Source organism: Eurypyga helias, unplaced genomic scaffold (assembly GCF_000690775.1).
Source record: "Eurypyga helias isolate BGI_N326 unplaced genomic scaffold, ASM69077v1 scaffold7311, whole genome shotgun sequence".
Taxonomy (NCBI): Eukaryota; Metazoa; Chordata; class Aves; order Eurypygiformes; family Eurypygidae; genus Eurypyga; species Eurypyga helias.
The window spans coordinates 48248-73906 of record NW_010230107.1 but is presented as its reverse complement, the minus strand read 5'-3'; the positions used below and the strand labels follow the sequence as shown (position 1 = coordinate 73906).

Here is a 25659-nt window from a genome sequence, read left to right as displayed (position 1 = left end):
ATTGTTTTAATCACAGAAGTGTTCAACTTGTTTCAGCAGATGAGGAAATACAGGGATTTTTGAATCTCTTTTTTTATAGCACATTGTTATAATAGTTTACATATACACTGTACAATAATTCTTTTGTGTCAGAAGGCTTTCATACGGAAAAAAAATAGTTCTATAAAACATTCCATAGTTCATCAGAAAGATTTGGAGTAAAACATGGGGCGCTCTTACTCTGCAGGTGAACAGAAATAGGGGACAAAATTCTGGCAATTCTTTTGTTCTTGTACATTCATATTGGTAAAAAGGAAACTTGTTTTGCCTTAGAGGAGACAGAGACGCGTTCTCAGCTTGAGCCTCTCTGTACAAAGCATAACTTTACCGAGTAGCTACCTCCAGGAGATTTGTTCCTCATCCTGAGCGAGTGCCAAATCCACCGACTCGTACTTTAGTTGTACAGGACAATTTGTTTTTGTTTCTAAGCAACAGATACATTAGACGATGGCAGTTCAAAGCTGTGAGCGTGCAATGTTGGATGCAATTAGACTCCAAGGCTCTTCAGGAGGTGATCAGTTTAAGGTTCGCTGATATCAATAAACTCCTTCTCGGGGGGAGGACCACCTCGGTACCAGCTGCACGTGCCATCGCTTCTCTTGATACAGGCGTAATGCTTGGCTTGGTGCCCGTACAGCTTTCTTTCGATCAGCCAGTCTGTCCAGAGGCACTCATTTGGTGTCGTGATGGAGCAGGGCACCATGTAGCAGGTAGTAATCTAAATGTGAAACAGGACATTAATTCAGGATGTTTGCAGGTTTCTGTCAAATGGTATTTATTCTCGAATCGCATAAAATATGTGAGATAACAGGTCCCACCAGTGAAAATGGCTAGTGCCTGTAAGGTGGGCTCCACCAGCAGAGAGTGTTTCGTTCTGTACGTACCTTGCATCCGCAGCCCATTTGGTATCTCTGATTCAGGCTTTTCTTTTGAGACAAGGATAAATCATCCCATGGTTCAATGTAGTTGCATAAATGGATGAGAACTTTACCATCACTTAAAATTTGGCCTACAGCATGGAAAATAAGAAAAATAAGTAAGTCAAGCAAATAGAACTGTTTTATAATACTGAAATAAATTGCAAGAATAACTAAATTTTTTAAGTAATTGCACCAAATTAGTTGTATTTCACACTTTTTTTAATGAATGCAATTCTACCTGAAAGAACAGTTCTGCTGATTGCATGCTGAATAAATGTGAAAGCTTTAAGAAGGGTATTTTTCAAAAGATGCTGATAATCTGCCAGTAAGGGATGGAGGCAAAGGCAGTAGTGTGTTAAACTGCATTTCAGGGCTACAGAAAAATCTGTAATTGCTTGGAACCCCTAATCTGCATACACGTAGGCATGCTACGTCTCATTATACATTTGCATTCTTGGGAAAATGGGTACTGTTGGTTTTAAACAAAGAACAATGGCATACTTCCAGTGCACTGACTGTATAGCAACTGACTTCAACCTCCTTTGAAACTACTTTGAGATCTTTGGGTGAAGAATGGAAAACATGTAAGATCACAGCAAAATTACAGCTTTACATAATTTGTACATTTTATTTTGTTTGTATTATTTAGTACACAAATATATTATTTTTTAACAAGGGTTGGCGTATTTTTGCAAAGCCAATCTAAGCAGTTACTTATGGATTTATAGATACATTAATTCTGTTGTATTTTACCTGTCAAAAGATACTGTTTTTTGTTGTTTGCTTCTAGTTTCACTCCACAGAGTGATGAATCAAAAGGGGTGTAGACATACTGGATGTCCTTGAGCTTTTCAAATCCTTTAAACATCTGAAAATTAAACAGAAAGTAAGTAGTGGAAAAAAACCCATGAAAGAACAGTTGCAAACAACAGCTGACAGAAGTATATGCTGCACCTCTTAAAAAAGGCTCTAAAGTCTGAACTTACATGAGAAAATACCATCTTAGACCCTTTCTTTACACTAAATGAACCGTGTCCATTATTTCTAGTAGGAAAGTATGTCTTAATTTTAATTCTTTTACATCATAGGTTTTAAAATGGGCTTTTTCAGTGTTTTTAATGGATCTCTAAAGCTTTCTCTTCAAGCTATATTCTACTGGCATCTTCCATTAAGGAGTCATGCAGACACCGCGTTGGTCTCAAACAAGGTGCAGAAATTTCTCAATCTCTTCCTGCGGGGGTTCTTATCTTGGTCAGTGTAATGGTGTGTACCTTCAAGGACATGAAACGTGCTACGAAACTGGGCACTGTTCTTCTATTCTGTCATTAAAGCAAGCTGGTTTTTCACATCCAGAATTTCGCCCAGTGTGACCTTCTCCAATAACTGTTGGAAAATGGGATCCAGCTCTTAGAATATACAGGCTGCAGCACCAAAATGGTAGGTTTGGAATCCAAACCTGTGGAGTGTTCGGATGGGCTGCTCCTTATCCAGCATTTCCAACTATGAAATTATCCCTCAAGCAAGCCATTCAGTTGTGTCCAGGAGCCATAAGGTGCTAGTCACCCTCAGAATGCCTGCCAGCAGCTGACAGGACAGAGCTGAAACCCCAGCGCCCCGGGGTCCCGTCTGGTGAGGTGGTGCTGCGTGTTGGCAGCCGCGGACAGTGGCAGCCGCGGATAGTCGCGGGGCGCGCGGCTCCCAGGGGCACGCTCTCCCACGTGCAGCTGCCGGCACTGGAAAATGTGTGCCTATCCCTCACGGTCTCTCAGGACGTTTCAATAGCACAGGGCACTAGAAAAGACACTGCAGTATGTTGATTTTTCTGAAGCTTGATTTATGGAATAAAAGAAGCCAAAGTTGTTGTCATGGGGCTTCTGATCCAAAAACATTAGTCGTGAATTTGAAATTCTTAGTAGAAAAAACAAACACGCCAAACCAAACCAGTGTCCTCTACAAAGCAGCAGTGAAGGTAGTAGAAAACGTCTATGACAACGATGAAAGCGTGTCAGGTGTTACTGCAGCGGTCTGGTATGTCGAGGAGGCAGGGGCAGGCTGCGCCTGTCGTGGAGAACCTGCCTGACTGCGAAGCCTTCCCCACTCCTACCGAGAGGCATTTGATTCCTCCCATCTGTGGAATTTGAATTCTCTGCTTCTGCTACCCTTACATCTGCCTTGTTCAGGGGGTGGGTACCGGGTGCTGATGTCTGGCACGCAGTAACCACGTGAACTACTCACGTACCCTCTACTCTGAGTTCTGCCCACAGTCAGAATCCTTGGGTTGGGCTACAGTGTATAGCAGGGTACAACTTTCATTTAATGTCTCATCCCTTGATCTGAGTTAACTTTAGAGGCATCATTCAGACAATACACATTGATTTAGCTGTAAAAAAAATAAAAATCTATGGCAACTTATAATGGTGATCTAGTTAATATTTAAATGAGGTTGGTGTTTCCTCTCTTGAGGCTTTTTTGTTAGTTGGTTGGAGAGTTATTTTAAATTACAGGCTGAACTATCTCAGGTTTTGACCTAGATATTTGTTAAAGCATTTCTTAAGATTTTAAACTTCTGCTTAATTCAGTAAATGATATTTGATCTTCTCAATCATATTCTCTCATCTCCTGATAGTGTGGGTACTTTCTCCATAAAGGGATAAGGTGCCTTTATTCGATTCTGCGTTGTGGTGTGGTTCATTTACATCTGAGGTTCTGGTAGGACTTTATGGAGGGAGGAAAAAAGGGTGAGGGACTGGGAGAATAGAGAGATGTGAGCCTGATACTGAAGTCTGTACTGATGCTGTCCCTGCCCTTCTGGGGTATGTAACAGACCCGTACACAGCTCTTGCTTTAAGATTTTAGTAAACTGGGGTTTTAAGCTTACCTGTATTACTTTCAGTCTCTCAGGCATGTTCCTGTTAAAATAATCACTTTTTTTTTTTCCCTCGAAGCCTTTTCAACTATACCATGGCTTATTTTCTGAGCTTGATGCAGGACTAACATCTAGCTTTAAAACTGCATGCCTCATTGCAAAGTGTAGCTGTTGCTGTGTTAAGCTTAAATACCTCCTCCAGTTCCCACTGTGAGGAGACCCCTCTGTCTTGTAAAAGAATTCTAATTCTTTCAGTGGGTTTCCATCCATGCAGCTTGTGTGGAAAATACGTAGCAATTTTGTTTATGCTAGTTTAATTTGGTAAAATGTGTTGATTTCGTGTATGACAGCAATATCTCAGGCCTTACTTCACTACTCTCATAATATAGGGTAATAAAGGATCCCAAAAGCTAATGGCACCTTTTTAATATTCAGGTGGCTCCTCAGAGCATGATAACCAAGTCAGTAGCAATAATGTTATGAAGACAAATTTTCAATTGCATATAAATCACCTGTTTTCTTCTCTCTTTGGTATAATGCTGTAAATATAGCATAAAAAAAAATAACAGCAATTGGAAACATGCATGGCTTCTCAACATGCCAATGCATATATATGAAATTAATAAAGCCCATCATTATTCTTTTTTGTATTTCTGAAAATGAATAACAAAGTTGTATTTAATATTTCTATCCTAAAATACCAGTGATTTAATGCTAAGCCAAGTGCACTGGATTTAAAATAATAGAAACACAGCTTTTGTAAGAGGAGTAGCATAAACCAGTCACACTAATGTTACATGTCAAACGGCCCAGAGAGGAACATAGATGGAACCTCTGTAGGTTCTGTGGCTCTTGCCCGAGAGGGGAGTAGAATTGCTGTGGGAATTGTGAATATGTGTGAGGCTTAAAAAATATTCAGCAAAAATAATACTGAGTTGCTAATCATGTTTATCTTGATAGTTTTTACAGCTCAAAAGAGGTGTTTAGAGAGTCTGTTCTTCTTGTTACAGAAAGTCAATCCTTAACATTTCCCTCCCCGCCCCCGTACATGTTTATGCGCAGGGCTAGCCAGAAACACGTGGTCAGTGCCATCTGACATTAAAAGGACCGTTCAGTTTTTCAGAACTGCAGCTCATCAAATTTCCAACGTGAGAAATCGGTCTGTAAGTACTCGATTGAACAAAGACTAAAACGGTGGAAAGAGAATATTCTACCATTTGGCACACACTGTTGACTTAGATTCTTTTAGATGTTATCATCTGAGAGAAAAGGTAAGAAATGGTGTTATCAAGTTATTGCTCTGGTCAACCAAGTTCACAGCTATTTGGGAGACAGATACACAAATGAAATCACTGATCCATGAGGCTCATGGTTTGAAGATCTCTGAGAAGCAATTTCTGTGATAATCTGTGAATGTCCCACTCCATTGAGGTGGCCATATCTGGCCAATTGTACACTACATTATATTATTTTAATGGTTTATTTTACACTTCCCAAATGTTTACAAGCATGAGCTATTTAAAATTCCTCACTCTCTACTTTTGTAACGAGTCTTGACTCCTGCCTCCTCTTAACTCTTTTCGACCAAAAGTAAGAATTTGAAGGGTGGGACTATTATTATAGAGTATTACTGACAGTTTGGGTTGGAAGGGACCTTAAAGCCCATCTAGTTCCAACCCCCCTGCCATGGGCAGGGACACCTTCCACTAGACCAGGTTGCTCAATGACCCATTTGTCTTTACTCTAACGTGTGGAATGATGTAGAGCATCTGTTGTTAGAAAATAAGTCTCTCTGGTTTGTCCCGTCCTAGCTGACCTGCCCTCTGAAGCTTAGTGGACTTAAATTAAATTCTCTTACTGATGTCTGAGTTTTGAACAGGGCTTCACTTACAACAATTTGGGAGAAACTCCAAAGCAGCTCCCTATATCAGAGATTGCAGTGCGCTGTTACTGAAGAACGGGATTATGGACTGAAAATAGTAACGCAGACTAGACTTCTCATTCTTTTTTGTGCTGAAGTAGAAGATGATTTGCATTTCTATAAGGTTACTCAAGTGCTGCAGGGTGGCAACAGAAAATTAAAGTGCTAACGGAAGGAAAGGGAATTTCTCTGGTATGTATACTTATTTCTGTAAAGAAAGATTTGAAAATATCATTAATAGTTTACAAAGACAGAAAGTGGCAGATGTTGTAGAGTTTTGGGGTTTGTTTTAGCAAGTTAAAAAGAACTGGCTTGTTGAAATTGCTCTAAAAGCTTAACAGGACTCGTGTGATAACCAGGCTTGTGAATATTTTGAGATACTCCTGTTTACCATAGATTTTTCTTAGGGAAACTCCTGCCACGTGATCTACTGGTACAATTTGAAGGACTGAATTTTTTTGACAGCACCTAGCTGTTCACAATGATCTACTTAAGTGTTCCCAGTAAGTGTAATAAAACTAATTAATACAAATAATACAAAATAATATTATCTGAAAAAAAATGAGAGAGAAAAACACATAGAAAACTTCAAACAAACCAACAAACAAAAATCCCCACCATCACACGCTACTACATTTTAACTGGAAGAGATTACCTATTTTTTGTGTATTCCAGAAACAGGTAGAGCATGATCTTTTTGTATCAGGGGGTTTGATGGTGTCTCGAATGGGTTCAAGATAGGTTTTCCTAAAGCACTTTAATGAATATGTCTCCTTACTGGAGCTAAACAAATAATGGAAAAATCCTGTGAGATTCTGAATGACTGTATTTTTGGGTGCTCTAACTGTATGTTTGCTTTCCTAGCAATACTCATACAAGTAGGGGTTTGTTTATACCGGGGCAGGATTCCTGTTTCTGCAACCCCCTCTCTGCATGTACGACAATGGTCGATCCTTGCTGATTCAGCTGGAAATGCCTTTCCGTTTATAAAGTTTGCATCATCCAGTCGGAGTTGCAATACCATAATGCAGCATAAGTGATCAGGTATCCACCTGAGAGAGCAGAGGCATTGAACACCCTTCACAGACTGAAGTACGCTTTTCTAGCAATTGTGAGTAACGGAAATTGTCATCAAAATATGGTTTGGCAAGTAACTTATGTCAGACAACTTGCTTTTTTTCTTCCTTTTCTTTATCCCTATTTTGATTTATTCTGTGCGGTTCACCTAGGTCTAACTGTGAAGATAGCTGGAGCCTGCTCCAGCTTAAAGCATTTAGGGCTAAATTGCAGTCATATACATGGGTTATCAGCATTGAACTCAAAATAGCTAAGTGATTCCATGTACCTTTATTTGTTTGATTTCATACCGGATCATTTTGTGGGTGTCAAGAGGATCATCACTGGCAGGAACCACCTTTTCGCTGGATATTTTTGCTCGAATCACTGTAATAGAGAAAAAGATTTAAATGCAAATAAGCATATGCTTAATTTTACAAGCAATAGTGAAAATTATGTTGATAGATTTTTAATGTTGTTTTTACACTTTAGGTAGAAGCAGATTTTGAGGCTTATTACTGTAAGAACACTAAATTGAGTTAACTGCTGAAAGCAAAAATAAGTGGGCTGTCTATGATATAAATCTGAATTCCCATGAAATCTGAATTAAGTTACCACTCCATGATATAAATCTGAATTCCCATGAATCTGGAAATCTGAATTAAGTTACCACTCTGTTTTGACAAAAAAATCTTTGGAAGACTTGAATCCCATAAAGTTTTATGAAACACCCATCATTATAATCAGTGTGCAAAGGGAAGGGCACTTCTGTTGAAGACCGAAGATTTGTAAATCTCTTGAACAGACTTGACCTTTACACTCTGAAAGACCATGCCAGGCAAGATTAAAGCGTCAATGTGATGCATGGAATCAGAAGACAAGACGACAGTAGTCTTTCGTTCGCTTTTCTGAGACTATAGATTTTAGCATTTTTCTTAACACATCATTAGTTGTCTTAACCTGTTAATTACCCCCCTCTTGTGACACATTTTTTTAATTTTCTGTTCTTTATACAAGAAAAGTGTGGGATTTTATGAAAAGAAGACATGCTTTGTTTTCCTGTCTGTTTGTTTGAGGCGTCTCTCTTGCATATACTGTTCAAAATGTACCAGGATTATTAGGCGCAGAAAATAAAAGGATTCTAAGAATGTGGTATATGGCCAAAATTTCTCTGGGGACTTCTACCCCTGAAAAGTATTGAGAGTCCTGGTTTGGCACAGTTCTGGATGGTCGCTATTGCAACTTCTCTGCAGATGTGGTACTTGTTAAAACAAACAGTCTGTATCTGCGTGGAGAGGTGGTGGCAAAGGCCGGAGCAATCAACAGTCAAACGCCACTTCAGCCGTAAGTCCAGTTTGCAACTGGGCAGAAATGGGTTTGTGCAAGGACATCAGCATTGTTGATGGGAATGGTTGGATTTGCTCTCTCTCTCACAGGTATGCTGCTTTATACAGGTACAGTAGAGACCAGAAAGTGTTCTTCAGCATGAGGGCAGCACTCAGACACTTCCTTTTTTGTTCCATTTTTATTTTTCGCAGTGAAAGGAACCATTCTGTCAAAATTAGTATGGAACAGGCATGATGTTTCATAGACTGAGTTATGTTGGAAGGGGCCTCTGGAGGTCTAGTCCAACCCCTTGCTCCACTTGAATCAGGATGCTCAGAGCTGTGTCTGGCTGAGTTTGGAGTATGTCCAAGGATGGAGATGCTGCAGCCTCCCTCAGCCCTGTTCCAGGTTTCACCACTCTTTCAGTGAAATCCTTGTACTTCCTGTTCACGAAAAAAAATCAAACTAATGCAGAGTAAAATCTTTTGGCATCAAAATCATGGTTTTCCCCAAAAGAAGTTTCTTTGATAGATTGACCTCTAAACATTGTATCTAAAGGAATAAGAGTTCCAGATCGTAATTTTCCTTACATCCAAATAGAGGTCGGTCCCATCTAATAATTCTCATTTCCTCCCTTATTAGCAGAGCAAAGTAGCTGTAATAGTCAACGTGATGCAGATGCCTACAGCTTCAAAGCTGGAGTCCTCTATCTTTTGGCACAATCCTCCCTCCTCTCGAGCCATTTAAACTCTCTTAAAGGAGCATTTCAGACTTACAGGTTAGATTGGAAGAGTTCTTTTAAGTATGACCAGCAAATGCCTTGTTTCAGATGCTAAGTGGCAGCATCTCCTTAATCATCTGCAGATGTGTTATGTTCCTACAAATTAACAGTACTTCTTAAGTGCTTTGATCTAATTCCAGCTCAAAAGTTGTGGATTGCGTGTACTACCCCGCTGGAAGAGCCAAATTGGAATCACGTTGTTTTGCTTTGCATCGCTTTCCTTTGCATCATTACTACCTAAATAAACGTATTTTCTCGATAAGGAGTGCGTTCAGTATGGCAGGTGTGGGGTGGGATAACAGCTAGGAGCCAGCGCCATTATTTTCTTAATGTGGTTTATATGCAGGAAATCTTTTCCTACCTGCTCAATGCAAACATTTGTAGGATAATTAAAAGTACTTTTCCCCTTGTGTTTAATGTTGAAACATTACTCATTTTCATATTTTTATTAAATTCTGCTTGTGAGCAGCTGAGAGAAACATTACAGATCATCAGTGGTAGCTCAGACTGTCTCCATGGACTTATGTAAGGCTGAAAGTATAACATTTTGAGGTTTCTCATTAAGAGATTTATTTCTGGGTGTGTAGAAAAAAAAGAAAACTATTTTTATGTTGTGTGTGTTTCATTCATTTGTTTGTTTAAGAGAAAGCTTCCAGATGGCGAGGAAAGGTCAAATTGAAATTTTTTTTTTTAATTATGAGGAAGTTTTATTGTTACAGGATGTCTAATCTTCAGTTATTTGGGTTTTACTTTTCAATTCTCCCGAAACCAGATTCAAATGTACACAGATCTTTTGGGGCCTCGTAATCCTTCTTGGTTTTCTTTTTTCTGTGCTTTAATATTTTTTTTCAATCAGTGTCGTCTAGCTGTCTCCTAAAACCTCTTATTCATGTGGTTGCTTCTGTTTTTAACCACAAGTACTTCCTGATTTAGCATTCCTGGTCCTAGCCATCTGCCTCTCTTCACTCATGGTTCCAAGAGTGGTTATAACTTAGGATTCTTCCTAGTCTGTGCTTCTTTTCAAGAAATAGTTTCACATACAGCATGGCTGGCTTGGCTTCTCCTCTCCTTGACTGAGAAAAACCTCTGGTTGTTTAGTGTAATAATGTCATTTTATCTGTCAGACAGTTATTGGTTCCTTATGAGGAATTTGCATGTATGGAATACAGATGTATACCCTTCATATTCCAATGCCAGTCATTCGGTCTGCCTCAAATTTGTTCTGCATTAAAAAGAGATGCTGTTTTTCAAGACATTCATTATAATTTTTCAGTTGGAAGGTGTAGCATTTCTGCGGAACTTGTATTTTGGAACTCATGGAACTTCCATCAAATTTAAACTTTTATCCCCACTTTGTCGCTGAAGGTGGTTGCAGGTAACTGAACAGGAAGGATCAAACCAGGCAGGGGCCAGGTAGAGCCTCAGAACAGAAATCATAACTGGCAGTTACCAGCTCCCACGACTACGCTGAGTCCGTAGCGTGAAGCTGTTGCCTCTCGGAGCAAGTGCTGCTCCAACTTGAGTGCCACAGCGTGCTCCAGGTACCGGAGGACAATGTGCTGTTCCGTAAATCCGCCTGGGCATTGGACATTCATCATTAGAAAGTTAAGAATATTTGTATTCCTTCTCTCCTGAATAATAAACATCTCCCAACCATTTCTACATCAACAAAAGGTAATTTTGAAGTGGATAAAGGACACGACTTATTTCTATAACATCATATATATTTGTGTTTATATAGTCAGGGGAGAAGTGTTGGGTTTTATGCAATACAAAAGTGGACAGTACAAAAGTGCAATACAATAGAGTAGCAATCTCGATGTTAACCACGTCTTTCCCAAACCTTTATGGTTTCTCTCTGAAATCAGCTACACTAGTTATTTACCATCACCTTGTGTATTAGAGATATTTATGAATTTATGAGGAACTGCTTCTACTGGGGCCTTTTTTTACAAGACATTCCCTGCCATTAAAGAATTTTACCACACTATAGTGGCATATGCAATGAAATATGACCATCTTTTTCACAGAAGGGGAGACACAAAGAAGTGAGTAATATACTGGAGGCCCCATACCAAGTCATGGATACAAATGGAATCAGAATAAAGTATATCCTTGCGCTTTGTCCACTGAAGTTCCTGTGTTCCCTAAAAGTACTGTCTTTTTAGACTCTGAGTTATTTCTAAGGGAATAACAAAGGGAAAACTATGTAGTGATGAATTACTCTTCATTTGAAATTAGTATTATTAAAAAATATATTCTTTATGATACTATTTTATGTAGGATTATTGTACTTACACAAGTTTTAAAATGATGCTATTTAGCCTTTATCCTTAAGCTGATGGATAGGGAAGAAAATACTGTTTGAAGACAGGTGACTTTACTCAACAAAAATAATCAACTTTATTACTCCTTCAAAAAGAAAAACAAATTGGAGTTTACTCTCCAAATGAGCTTTATTGTCTTAAGAAATAGGAAGTAAGAGAGAAGGTAAAAACTGGTGAATAAATGAATCTCTTTTTCCCCAGAATCTCTTAAATATCAACAACTGTATAATGAAAATACTTCATAAAATATTTAAGATATTTGACATAAGAAATCGTAATTGCTTGTGTGCATTCTTATTTTAAATATCTAAACCAAAAAAGAAATAAAAATGTAAGTAAAAATATAAATATTGTTTAGAAGAGTATAAATTTTAAAGATGGACAGATAGGGATGCAGGTATCTGGCATTTGAAAATCTCTTTTGTCATCTCTTTGGACTCTAAAAACACTCGGGCTACATCCTGAACAAAGTTGTCAAGGGTGTTAAGATCACAGTACCATAAGAAATACAGACTGCTGTTAAACTGTAGTTTCACTTACGTTGAGTCTTGTACAGTATTGTTGTTTCTGGGATATGATTCCTATCAGAGGAAGAATATTTCACTGTCTTCTGGAATTAAGAGAGACCTAGAGATTATTATCGTGATGGATGCATCCAGTTTGAAATACAAGCTTCACGGCAATTTTCATTGGATCAGTGGTAAACTGTGAAATACCTACGATTCGTAGATGATATATTTTTGGTTAGGAGTTGCAGCTTAAAGCAAAACTCCATTGTTAATGAACTCTAGCCCTTCAGCAGTAGGTGGGTTAATCAACAGAAGGGCAAGGCTGGGATGCCTTAGCTGCTTTTTTGAGGTCTGTGAGCAAAGCAGCATGGTTCTGCATGCAGAGGGGGCCATGTTACTGGGGCTGTGCCAGCCATTTCTATTCTTGGTTTGCCCTGGGATTTATCTCCTTCTGTGCACCTCTAAGGCCAGATGCCAGGAGTGCCTCCCTCAGTGACACTGCAGCTTCCTGAAGGGCGAATGTAGGTCTCCCATTCTTCCCCATCCTTGCTGCTTGGGGTAGGGTAGCCTTCATGAAGAAATGAGCAGTGAGGCCTGACATGTCCAGATAATTCGTTCCTTTTTTAGATCTGAGATCAGAACTAGGAGTAGTAAAATCCTACAAATAGGCATCTGGAGGAAGAATCTGTGTTTCGCTTGTAGCCTCCAGTTCACTTCAGACTAAGTTTACAGACTATGGCATAGCTTTCTGTATAGAAATATAATCTTCATCACTTAAGAAGCCTTTCTCCTAAGAAATCATGGAAGTTTATTTCACACCACACAGGTGTATAATCAGAATCAGCTTTGCAACAAAAATCTTGAAATGAGGCTTCAGAGACTCTTGACAGAAAACGAAAGGTGTCAGCTACTAAAATGTTACAAACGGGGTTGCATAATGACTTATGCAGCTATTTTTTTCCTTATATTTTATTGCTTCAGTTTAGCCCTTTCATTTCATCACCCAAACTATGAGGAGTGATTTTTGAGCACTCCTTTCCACCAATCTCTTTAATGTCTGACACTTCAATGAAGCTGTTATGAGATGCTATTGCTCTGTTTCTGCTCACCCTTCTACTGTAAGATGACTTAAATCTTCTACCTACCTATCTATCCATCCATCTCTCTCTCTCTCTGTCTCTGTGAGGACCTTTTTTCCTCTTTGGAGTGCAGTAGCTTGAACTTGCTACATAGATGTCTCCAATTCCTGGTGGAGCACACCCGAAATACGGATCAATGGGAAATACCGCAGGGACAACTGCAGGAGCCCCAGTCACAGAGACCTTGACTTTATTCAAAACTTGATGTTACAGTTCAAAAATTCTTCTTGTCCAAAAGTCTTGTTGAGTTTTTTGGGGGAGGTGGGTTTGTGGGTTTTTATCAAAAGCCCATATAGAGACTATTTTTTCTCAAAGGAGATTAACAAAAGAGGTTTGCTCTTCTGGATTTTGCCTCATCACAAAACTTGTTATGAGATCCAACAGTTTCTATACCAAAGGAAATAAATACCACTTTGACAGAAATTGCAGCCACTTTTATCCCACTGCCTCTGTTCCTGCACTCAGTGGTTCTGTTGTTCTGATCATAGGCTGCTGAAAACATGGTTGGAATATGACTGTGGCTCTAATGCATCTTGGGTTTATAGGCTCACCGAAAGCATTTATTAAAAGAACATTGAGGAGAAAACAGTCCAAGTTGTTTGAAGCTGTAAAGATCAAGTTTCTAGGCCCAGCTATCTAAGATAATTGTATAGTAGGCCAGGAGGCAACTTTTCAGGCCGGAGGGTTGCTCTGTGGAATGGCCTTGTCTGTTCCTGTGACGATACGCTGGCGTTACTTCCAGGCATGTCCTTTTTCCTCCAGTCTTCATTCTGAAGAGTAGAGAGGGGAAGGGTTTCTTACGAAACAACTGTAAAGCTATTTTTATACTCTTTGTATTTATGCTCTTTTTGTACCCCAACTGTGACACGGGGGCTGCCTTCCTACTGGGTTGGTTGTATCAAAATAGCAATTCATAGCAAATCCTCAGTTTACCTGGTGGTAATTCTTACTGGTGCTAATACAACTTCACACCATCTGATACAGATGTGCCTGCAGGTTTTTAAGAGTATAAGCTCCTCATTTAAATAAACTATAAAAGGCTTTCTTAAATTTACATGCCTTTATTTTTTTGCGGTATCATAGGGGAAACGTCCAGAATCTGTTCATTAACTAGTTAATGACATAATACTGATGACTTTCCTTTGGATATTGGGATAAACTACTTTGGAATAACCAGAGACTGCAGTGCAGTGTTGGTAGTGGCACAGGTTACATTACAGCCAGAACAAAACTAAGCCAAGAGTTGTCTGTTAACAAACATTTGTCACCAGAGGATAGGTGATTATCTTCAGAGTGTTTACCTCAAGGATTAAGAAAGAAAGGGTTTTACTAACAGCCTGTCACGCTTTCTGTTAGTGATCAGCACAATCCAGGAGCACCTCTGCCTTGTAGTAAACAAGTATTAAATAGTTTATATTCTCTAAGAGATGAATGGGAACAAATCTGATCATGAGATTTTCAGCAGTGCCCATCTTCAGTTTTGGGGCTGAGTTAGTCAGTGGATTCAGTATGAGGCTGGAGAGGAAAGGACACTTGAAATCCCACAAGGGACTGTAACATTCCTCCTTGCAGCCACAGAGCTGCTCCAGGTGGAATTGCTGTCTTCAGAGCTCTCAGGTCAGACTTGGTCCCAGTTTAAATCACGCCAATCTGTAACTGGCCAAGAGCTGAAATGAGAAAACCAGGAAGCAAACTAACACTTTGCGAGCAGGACTGGCCGTATCTACCGTAATCACCTAAACTCACTATTATGGTAAAATAATGCCAGGAGTCCAGGATAAATGCCTTGAGGTCCAAAAGTAGGGTATAGGCACGCTATTTCGTTTACCTTCTTTGGGTGTAGATGCTATAGCTACTGTACCCAGTATATTACAGTCCAGTCTTACAAACTATTGGTCTCTGGAAGAGTAATACTGACACATAACACTATCCAGAGGAACCCAGGAATACAGTGATGAATACTTGGGTTCCATGAGTGCAGAGGTATGACCAAAAATAAACCTTTAGATCGGAAACTAGGCATTTGATCTGCTTAACTTTCATTTTTCTGCCTAACTTTGCAGAGAGGGAAAAGAGTCAGCAGGCGAGAACAGTCGTAACCTCAAAAAGGAAGAGAAATCTGCACAGAATTTGTCACAACAGACAAAAATGAATGAATCCACTGTAAAGCAATAGTGCACAGGGTAGAAAAGATAGACTAGATAGCTTGGATAGGATTCTGAATAATATTGTGTGCATTGGCCGCTGATTTATATTGCTACAAAACCTCCAAAATCTGCAAGAGGTTATAAAAGTCCTACCCCGTACCTCAAAGCAACTGTCCCATCTGTACTGCGTTACCACTTTCCCTGTGCAACCCTGCCATATTTTTAACGAAATACACTAAACTGTTCAGCTATATAACAGACCTTCTTGCCACATTTGTGTAATGTAAAGCTTTGAGTTTCACCGGTGAAGAAAGCAAATTAAATTGCTGAAATATTTATGTATCTGGATATAGAAAAGGTGATAAATTCTCAAAATACGTATTAAAGGAAGAAGGAAGGATTAGCAGTATAAAAGGAGCGTCGTAACTTTGGCTTAAGCTCACAGGTATCACTAATGCTGCGAAAAAGAATGCAATTTGTCCAAAAGAAGGCAAAAATTATTGATTGAATGACATCAAAATAATGTTTTAAAATAAGTAATTAAATACCTACCATATAGCTTTACATACACTCTGATATTTTTAAAGCAGATTATTTTAGAGAAAATTAGAAATTTAAAAATAATTTTTAGGAGAATGAAGATTCTTATTTTCCCACATTTGTGATTCAGTGTTTGATTTGCATGTGTTATCTTCTGAAAGAATTAGCAGCGATGCTCTCTTGGTTATTTGCAGTCTCTGGAAAAGTGAGGTATGAAAAGCAGTAGATGGGGCTGTACTGGATATGGGTACTTGAGCATTCACATACTGTTCACTCCGTAAGAGGATGTGTGTACCCATTGGTGTGGTAAGTAGTTGTGGAAATCTTTGCGTGTGTTACATATGTCACGAGGAGCAGGGATCATGTCTGCTGCCTTTTAATGAAACAAAGTAGTGTGCCAGTACCTTGAGAAGAGTGTGATGGCTTAATAAGTTGCCCTTAACCTGAAATATTTGACCTTTTCAAAGCAAGTCCCTTAACAGCAAATATTCTGGTTTCTCTGTTCAAGCTGAAGGATTTGCCAACTGTAGTCTCATAAAAATGCCATTATTTTTTATCCTGTTCCCACTTATAATTTTCCTCATTTTTCTCTGCCCTGGGTCCAGAAAAAGGCTCTGCTAGTGCTATAACTCCACTGCACGCATTGACCTGTGTTGATCTGTACTGCATGCAAAAAGGTCTCTAGTCTCTCTTCTCAAAAACTATCTCATTGCTTTGAAGTTACTGGAACACTGAACAGGCTTCATCTTCTGTTCATTACTGTACTAATTTTTAACTTCTTTAAAGAAGAATTTGGCATCCATGTGGTTTAGATTCTGTCCTTTTAGGGTAAAATATGTCTGTTTCATTCTGTTCATCCATTTTATATAGACATGTTTTTTATGGTTTACAGTGGCCGTACTTCTTTATGTCAAGCACTTCCAGTCACCTAGAGACCACTTCTGCCATGCCTGTCCAAATCCTTTGCCATCATTTGGTTTTGTTGTGGGGGTTTTTAATCAAAATGTGCTGGCCACCATCATCACCTCCGAACAGTAGTTTCATAGTATTCACATATTTTTTTCTTCTCATACAGAAGGCTCTGGATGCTGTGGGGGCAGATTGGAAGTTGTGGCTAGGTACTGAACGAAAACTGATACACTTTGTGAAAATGGTTAGCTCAGCGTTCATGGGAGGTGAAAGTTGACTCCTAGACTCCCACGGGAGTGCTGCCGAATTATTAACGATAATACCAGTTTGGTGATGAGATAGATAGATAGAACAACACACTGCTTTGAGAATAAATCTGGCAGATCTTCCCGAGGTCTGATGTTGTCACAGCCACACTCGCAGGTGTTCCACACAGTTGGCGCTTTTGCTGCTTACAACATAAAGGAGACTGCAACCATTCTTTTGCAGTGCTGATTTCTGAATTATTATGCAAGCTTTGAATTGTTTCAGACATCAACAGAGAGATGGATGATTACTTCAGGGTATCTGCTAGGATGCTAGATCATCCTTATTCTTTGGGAATGGAAACCTACCATTAAACCCCTATACTTTTGAGAACCAAGCAAGATGCTGTTGAATGATCTTTAAACAGCTGAAAAAGAACAAATGTGTTTAGCAAACAGCTCATCTATCAGTTTATCTTTCAACAAGACGGATCAGCAAACAGCAGTTTCATGTCCAAACTGTAACCCCAATCAGATGTTTGAAGCTGTGGAACTAGTTCAGTTCTAGATATAAACAGAATGCAGCAGCAGCAAAACCAGCCCAATGCTGAGTGAACCTGAAAATATCTTTTCCTCTGTGTTTGCAGGATGGATTTCTTAACTGTAAGTCTACATTGTTTCTATTCACTCTTCCTCCACAGCTACTAGGCTCATAGTCAAGGAATCTTGAGTTCAGAAACTGTTTACACTAGTTAGGATGTAAAGACAATTTTTTTTCTGCTTTGTATTTCAGTTTTCTGATACTCCATCAATAAATGCTTAGAGTCGCCTGTAAAATAGCTAAATCAGAGGCGCAGTAGTTAACTGAACCACACTCTGAAATCACACGAAAGAAAACTAGTGGAACGTGGGGGACCATTTGGACACAAGTGTTTTCGGTCTGTAACCACAGAGCCTGTTGAAGAATGTAGGTGTCACAATAGCAGGCTGTTTTCTGTTATTCCATGGAAAGCAATGTGTGGAAGAGCATTGCCTAGTCTTGGTGCTGCTTCCAGCTGCATGAGGAGGAAAGTGTGGTGAGCTAACAATCAGATCTGTTACACCAAAATCAAGTCCCCATAGTGAAGGTTTGTCATGGCGTTAAAAGAACTCCAGGATATTTCAGAAGGCAAAGATTAGTTCAGACTAAGGACTGGGCCAGACTAAAATTCTACTAACCCAATGCAAACTAGAAAACAAGGAGATGATGATGGGCGATAGACCTACAAATGGCACAATGCTGGGGAAGGTCACAAATGCATTTGGAAAGGTTTAAGATGTTAATCAGTGCGGGTCCCTCTACCCAATTAATAAAGCCACTGTGCTAATGTTTTAGTTAAATGAGACAACAGCGCCACACCTTTCTTGTCTAGATGATAAATTAGGATTTTTCATCATTCACTGTTATTCAAAGAATTTTTCTTTAGAAAAAAACTACTAAATGCCACCAACTCATCTTTTTGAAAGAACCATGAATGCTTCTGACGACAATAAAGCAGATACCACGGATTATTTTGTCACCATTTCATATGGATATTAATTTGCAGTGTATTAGTTTTCAACATAAATGCTTTGCAGAATTTGGTTACTGTTCTGTGTTTTATTAACACAGACCTGCTAGTCTCCATCCAAAGTGCTTTTCCATTTGAGGCTTTCAAAATATAGGAGGCCTATTTTTAAGCTCATTAGGACTCTCAGGTAGGTCAGGATTTTGTGAATCTCTCAGTGTTTTTGGCTCGGGGTGCAAAAAATTCCTTATGTTGAATGTAAGAGTTGATCAGGTTTGGCTTCCTTGTTAAACCAGAAGATTATGCAGTTCTATTTTTTTTTTTTAATTAGAAGAATACATTCAATTTATGAGAATGAGGGTTTAAAATCTAGATTTTATAAACTTTGAAATGGAAGAGGTGAGTGTATTTTCAACAGATGTGTGGTATTCTTTTAACTTAAATATGACCTAAAAAGTAGCATGATTTCCTAATGTTGTTCAAGGTCAGTTTTATTTTTCTGTGCTGTTTTTACAGCTGCTACTCATGTTACCAGAAATATTTCTCTCTACTTCACAAGCCTCAAATACCACATCATTTGACTAGCAATCAACATCTGCCTGATTTCAGCTGCAGAATAACACTCCCTTTATACTCTAAAGCCTGTAGAACAACATACATGATGTTATTGTAGATTTCCATTCCTAGCTGCATGCCCCTTCCTCCGTGTGGAAGAAACCGCACATTATTGAGATGCTTTTTAATGAGAAAGGTAGGGATTAAAGTTGGTAGATTAATAGGATTAAGAGTTTGGCAGTCTTTCATGTTCTGTGTTTTATATTATTTAATCTTTGTTTCTAAGCCTGCATTTTGTTTTCCACGCAGTGTGTGTAGAATGTTGGTTTTGAAATCACGGGGTTTTGGTTTCTTAGCGCTATAATGCATGCTTTTAAATAAAAGCAACGCAGGTCCCAATTTTCTTATCCTGCATTTATAACATACTCAGCAGTGAGTCAGTGTTACTGAGTTACTGCTAAATCAGGCAACTAGCATAATTCTTCTGAGATTTCACTTTACTACACAATGCTGAGCTCTGTTTTTTTCACTGAAGCTAAATTCTTTATGGTTGTCAACTACATTCTAACTGACGGAGTGGTGTACTCAGGGGATTTGTCTCCTCAAAATTCTGCCCTGTTGCTCAGTTTCGTGATGCCACCTCATGTTACAGCTACAACTTTTAAGCTGCTGGGAACACTGCCACAATAAAGTTTAATGAGGGAAGGGAAGGAGAGTGACTTCATTTTTCCAGACTGAGCCCCATTTTCGTGCTGAAATGGCAGGGTTCTGAAGAACAGTAATTACAGAAGATTGGACATTATTTCTTAGCGTTGCATGGTAGTGGCAATGCAAGTCTGAGAGTCAGAACTGAAAAGTGAGTTAGTCAGCTGACTAGATGCGGAATTTTGAACTAAGTTCTCAAAACTTTTGCTTCTGACTTAGAACTTGAAGTAGGTGTAGGGTTATTTGTAGATCTTATTCAATTAATACTTACTGGTCCCGAACAGGAAATTCAGTCTTTATCCTAGCAATCTGTTTCACTAACACAGTATCAGACGTTATCTGCAGATGGAAGAATGCCAACTGCTATTGCCATAGCAGCACCCCAGCAATTCACTGAGCATGATACGGAAGCGCTTTATCAAGCTTTGAGCAATGACAGGTACTAGTACGTGGAGTTGCAAGTGGTCAGTGACAGCACTGCATCTCTGCAGTCAGTGCAGTCATTCTTTGTATTTCTGAAAACATTGAGACGTTTCAGGCTACAATGTCAAGGTATGTGTAGGTATTACAATTACAACTTAACTGTAAGATGCAGGCGTTTGTAGCGGTGATGGGCCTTTGCAGGGCTGCAGGTGTTTTTCTTTGTTAAGAGCTTCTCTCTGAGTGCATCAGTAGCTGCTTTAAACTAAATTCTAGGATTCGTGTTGTCCAAGGTTTTTAAAATTTTATTTGAATAAATATTGTAAAAAAGTATCTATAACAGACAAGCAAGAAGAAGTACTATGAAGTTCTTTCATACTAACGGAAGTAAAGAAACCCATCCCCTCTGGTATAACTCACTTTGGTAGGACACTGTACCACTGAAATAGGGGAAAGGTAGTTTTGGTATTTATATCGTTTATGAGTCTGTTGAGTTAGGGGTAAAATGTCTATTTCTCCATATTTTTCTCTTAATGAACTTAATACTAGTCACGTAACAAAAAATGGACATAGGGAAGGATGTGACTTGTTGATTCCTACATGCCAACGTTGTTTGCTGAACGCTGAGCGTAGGACCGGAATTCAGCGGTTCGCAGCCACTTGCTGAGGACGTGAGGGTAAGCGAATGACCTCACTTTCAGCACCTCTGCATTAGACCTACCAAAGATGAATAAGAGTACTTTTGAGATTAGCCTCATTTCTAGCTGCTTTTAGGAGGATTCGTGGGTTAATGTAAGTAGGGTTCTGCAAACGTTGTTCTGGCAGCACGCTCTTTCAGTGGCACTCACACAGATAGCCCCACCACAGCTTTTCCATAATAACTCTTGCAAGAAACATGCTCAGGTGCTGTGCTTTGCCTGTTGTTTGAGAGGGAACTCAAACAGCAGAAGCCCAGTGCATTATTTCTGTAAACGAATTTACAATTCTTGGAGTAGAGACTAAGTATTCATTTCTGCGTGGGACGCTGGAGAATGGCAGCTGCCTAACCCTTTCCAGTGACAAGTCACTCTGGAACTATACCTACGCATGAGTGTCACCGCTGGCTACTCCGCAGGAGAGACGCTGCCGTGAAGCAGTAAGATCTGCCGCTGTTTGGCAGGACAAGAATAAAATGCCGATCATATGCCGAGCACTATAATCTTTCTGTTCTATGGAGAAGTCAGAAAGGCTGTAGGCAGCTCCAAAATGTAAGCTGTGTGGCCCCACGTCTGTCAGTGGGGTGTCTGAAAGCGTGGCCTGTGACCCAGGGTCCTGCCGGCATCTGCCAACACCTCCTCAGTGAGGCTGACCTGCCCCTTCCCTCGCACGGTGGCTTCGAGAGGCGGGACTTTCGGTGGGACTCGCTTGAAACCCTCGCAGAAGACAAAAGTTCGTTGCATCCCTGTCCTTAATGGTCTTCCATTACACGGTGTGGTTATTTCTGTTTGCATGAACACTGCACTCCCAAACACATTAAAACTGATTACATAGCTGCCTAACTTTGTGTCAAAACCCCCGCTGAAGGTGCTCGTCAACCCAAACATTAATCGGTATCTGCATAATAACACTGCTCAGGGCTCTAAGGCTCGGTGAGATTAAGAATATGATGAGTGCGTATAACGTAATATGGTAAAAATAAAATATCGAGTCTACGTTCATTTCACTGTTCACTTTTTCTCCCCTAACTTGGAGGAAGTACTGTCTATGTTTCTAATACATTTTCCATTGTTGGTTTTTCCCATCAGGCAAAGTTACTTCCCACTCTAATAATGTACAAATTAATCTATTCCAGTAACAAAACTAGCTATTATATTGCAGAGAGGCAAAATCGTGGGATGCTGAGCCATGAAAGTTTTAATATGAAACTGAATAACAAAGAAATAGCATATTGTAATTTTATCTCGGAGGAGCTGGCTCTGAAAACTTAATTCTGGTGTATTTACATAAAATTGTTACTGTTATTTTTAAATGTGATTAAAATTTAATATGTCATCTGGCACATCTTTACAGTGCCTGATCTCAGTGATCTTATGAGATTTTAACTGGCTGAAAATGCTGCCAAGCTCCAGCTGTAAAGCTTCCATCATATTTTGAAATGTGCCACTCTTTTCCAAAGCTATATATATTCTCTGAAGCTATATTATATATTTATTTGTAGTCAAGATCTCTAAGTAATTTCTCTTCGAGTCTGGTGGCCAATATTCATTAAAATGATCATTTTCAATATATGTTTAAGAGAAGACAAGAAGAAGACAGTTTAAATCAGGAAGAACACATTTAACTTGAAAGGTCGGGTACTGGTGTTTCATAGTGAAGAAATGCAGCGTGTTTACATATTTGTCCTACTGTTCAAAAATAATCTTGGTTATGCGTAAGGGAGAAAACCAGCATGAATTAAAAGTGACAGACTTTAGAGCGGAATCGGTCCTCTCACATATACCATTTCACTCTACAGATTGTCTGATGTGATATGAACATTGGTTTAGAGTTGAGTCCGGGAAGACTGAAGCCAGTGGCAGAAGGCAAATCTGTTATCTTGACAGTAGCTGATAAACTCAATTTGTACAAAATCACACCCTCTTAGGGCTAACAAGCCCAAGGCCAGATAGGCTGGCCTTGCACTCATGATTTTCTACCCATCACTGATGTTCTTCCAGCCATGTAGCACCCGCAGGGCTCCTCACCCAGCCCTCGTTTTTGTTTTAGCCTGCACCTTGCAGGCCCAGCAGCTCGCTCTTCCTCTGAGTTTGTCATCTACCAGGTTACTCAGGTTGTGTGGTAGCTGTGGGTGTTTAGAAAGAGAGTGAAGCCACAAAGGCCTCCTGACAGTAAAAGCATCACAGCACTAATGTGAACAAAAGTAAAAGTGAAAAGAACTTGTCCCAGACGAAATTAATTCCTCTGGGTTTTTTTTCCTGGGTATCTCACATAAATGCTAAGGTTTCTGAGTGGCTTCACACATTGTCAGTGGCTCAAGTAATCTCTGCTGACTCAACCCCCGCCACCTCCATTTTCACTCCGCCCAAATCAGAAGTGATCCTAAAGGAAATTCAAAATGTCTACACAGTCAAACTGAGGAGTGGTGCAGGACGTGGACTAGATATAATGGTCGGTCGCTCTGTGAGCAAGAGTGAGTTTGTGTCGGTATTTCCCGTGGAATTTGGAGGCATGGCTTGGTTTCTTTCTTTTAATAAGTTGTGCTAGGGTTTTATTCTGCAAGGAGATACTTGAATGTGTTTGTGTCTACAGAGATGGAAGAACTTAAAAATAACTGAAAGAAGTTGGATAGTCTCAAGAAATGGCTGGATACGCATTCAACTCCCACAGATTTTGGTAGCAGAAGAGCTGTCCCTTTCTTTGTTTATCAATATTTTGGAAGTATGAAAATGTTGAAATTGAAGTAGAGAGATTCAATTTAACCTTTAACCTCTGACATCTTAAAAAAAAATAAATCAGTAAGGGTGGGGGCACTATCAGGAGGAGCTGGAGGCATGCTCGCGCTCGGGAATCCGGGTTTCGCCATGCCCCTGCGGAGCAGGTGGCCCTAAGGAGTGGAGGATGGGGCTGTGCCAGGGCTCCAGCCTCCTGCTGCCCCTGCCCGGGGCCGCCCCAACCCACAGCCCTCTCCCCTGGACACGGTGTGAGGTGATGAGGGCTTCCGGCAGCGGGATGGAGGAGCTGCCTTGGCCAGGCTGCTTAGCAGAGCTTTCCCATGCACAGGGCAGACAGGTCTTCTCCAGCCCTTTTACAGTAGCTGTGCTCTGCTTTTGCAAGATACTGTGGCCAAAGTAAATCAAATAATTGATCCATAAGTGCTTAGACCGCATTTTATGTGTACATGTATGCAAATGCAAGTATAAAAATATGTGTACACATATTTATATGAATGAATATCTATATCTCTGTCATTTTATAACATATATGCTATTTTAAAATTATAAATATCAAACAAAGGAATCCTTGATACAAACATTCCTTCGCCAGAAGGTGGAGTTTACTTAAACAGGAATATTTATGCAAGTGAGAGCTTTAGCAACAAGTCCAAATATAAAGTAGTTTTATTTTACAATCGTCAGTATTTAAACATAAATGCAAAGTAGCATATATCTACCATTCGTAAAATTTATCTAGGAATGGAATAAATCTTAATAAGTGTGGCCAGAATGGCTACCCTAAGAAAGATGGCTCATGATGAGTATTTTGAGTTTCCTCTGTACTGTGAAATTGTTTATGTAGAAAAATCTCTACGTTAAGTCTGTTGAAAAACTGTCACTTTCTTATGTCCAGGAACGCAGCAGAGTAATACAGTTACATGTATACATCTGTAGTTAAGCTCTTGGCAGCACAACTTCTATTTTCTTTCACACCTCAAACAACCCCAGGTTTGTAAAGCCTGGTGTAGGTAACTTCATGAAAAAGATTGCTTAACACAGCCAGATTAAAAACCGATTTAACTGATGGCCACAAACAGAGCTTAGAGTTTGTCATGGCTACAAAGATTTTCTGTCAGGGTATAAAAGCAATTAATCAGTATGCAGAAGGTATTGCCTGCCCCATAGAGATGCTAATTTTGTGACACTTTGGAAACTCATGTTCTACATTTACTGTTCACACTAGATGGAAGCTAACCAGCCCTAGCTGGAGCTAATGAAATCAAAAGGCTGCAAAATGTCACATTTTCTTATCCCCCTGCCGTTTAATTTTGAGATCTTTAGTTTCTTTCTATAAGTTGTTGGACAACCACAGTGCTGACTGAATATCCTGAAACACAATTGTCCTAAAGCCTGGCGAGTTATATTTATACAGAACTGCTGTAGCCAGTTTATCTGCAGAAAATAAAGGGCCTGTCAGTGTCCTGCTCAAGTATTTTTGGAAAATGACAGAAAAACCCAACAACCAATTAAAGAAATTGTGCTGTAGCAGAACAAAGATCAAGTGTTTCAACATGTCAGCAGCGGGGACTTTTATTTTGGCTTATTTTTTCTTTTCCCCAAAATGCTATAAAAATATCTATATACACAGAGCAGACAGATGTAGATCGAATATTCTATTACTGCTAACAGTAGTTCTTTTTAAAGTTCAGGTATACTTCTCTGCTTACTTTAAGTTAGGACCTAATATAGAAGCTGTTCCTATTAAAAGAAAGGCACTAAATACAGCAATTTCAGCAATTTGTGACCACAAAATATTCTGGAAAAAACCAAGAAAAGCAGAACAGCTGTTAGCATTTTTTCCCCCACAGCCCTCTCTTTAAAAGAGATCTCTGCAGCCGTTTGGGTGTAAAGTCCCTGGAGAGCCGAAGCCACCTGGCTAAAGCCATGCTCGGCCGTGGCAGCGCTCGGCCGCCCCGTCCGCGAGAGAAGCTGGCAGCGGTCCCGACTCACCTAGTGCCGCGTCGCAGATGAGCTGCTGCGGGTGGGCAGGGGCACAGCTGCACGCCTCCACCAGCTCCTGAATCCTCTGGGTCAGCAGCAGAAGCACTGGGAACCACACGGTACTCGGATTCATGTTGCCTGAAGCACAGCTAAGCGGGCAGCCAAGAGAAAACGCTTCCTTACTGTTGGTTTTGCAGCTCAACTTCCTAACAGCTATCTGCTTTCTTCCGCGTGCAACTCCGTTTCAACAGGCTCGGACGGATTCGGAAAGCCCTCTAATGCTCACTCTGAGC

General features: G+C 39.8%; 2 protein-coding genes across 2 annotated transcripts in view; one reads left to right on the top strand and one right to left on the bottom strand.

The window, feature by feature from the left end:
• The window catches only part of SYN3 (synapsin III), a gene marked incomplete at its 5' end in the record, with an annotated part of 89636 nt that overhangs the window by 22582 nt on the left and 41395 nt on the right, over nucleotides 1-25659 (top strand). The window lies entirely within an intron of this gene.
• Nucleotides 1-25659, bottom strand: TIMP4 (TIMP metallopeptidase inhibitor 4). Its single transcript, XM_010160621.1, has 5 exons — nucleotides 25376-25659; nucleotides 7092-7189; nucleotides 1713-1827; nucleotides 924-1048; nucleotides 1-757 (listed from the first exon to the last, which is right to left on the bottom strand). The coding sequence occupies exons 1-5, from the start codon at nucleotides 25497-25499 to the stop codon at nucleotides 560-562; spliced, it is 660 nt and encodes a 219-aa protein (XP_010158923.1). The 5' UTR covers nucleotides 25500-25659; the 3' UTR covers nucleotides 1-559.

What these genes read in the sequence shown, in the direction of transcription:
- TIMP4 (XM_010160621.1), bottom strand. Translation starts at nt 25,499, where the DNA reads ATGAATCCGAGTACCGTGTGGTTCCCAGTGCTTCTGCTGCTGACCCAG. An exon ending in CATCTGCGACGCGGCACTAG is followed by an intron (nt 7,190 to 25,375) that starts GTGAGTCGGGAC and finishes TCTCTATTACAG; the next exon opens with TGATTCGAGCAAAAATATCC. An exon ending in AAATGGGCTGCGGATGCAAG is followed by an intron (nt 758 to 923) that starts GTACGTACAGAA and finishes TTTCACATTTAG; the next exon opens with ATTACTACCTGCTACATGGT.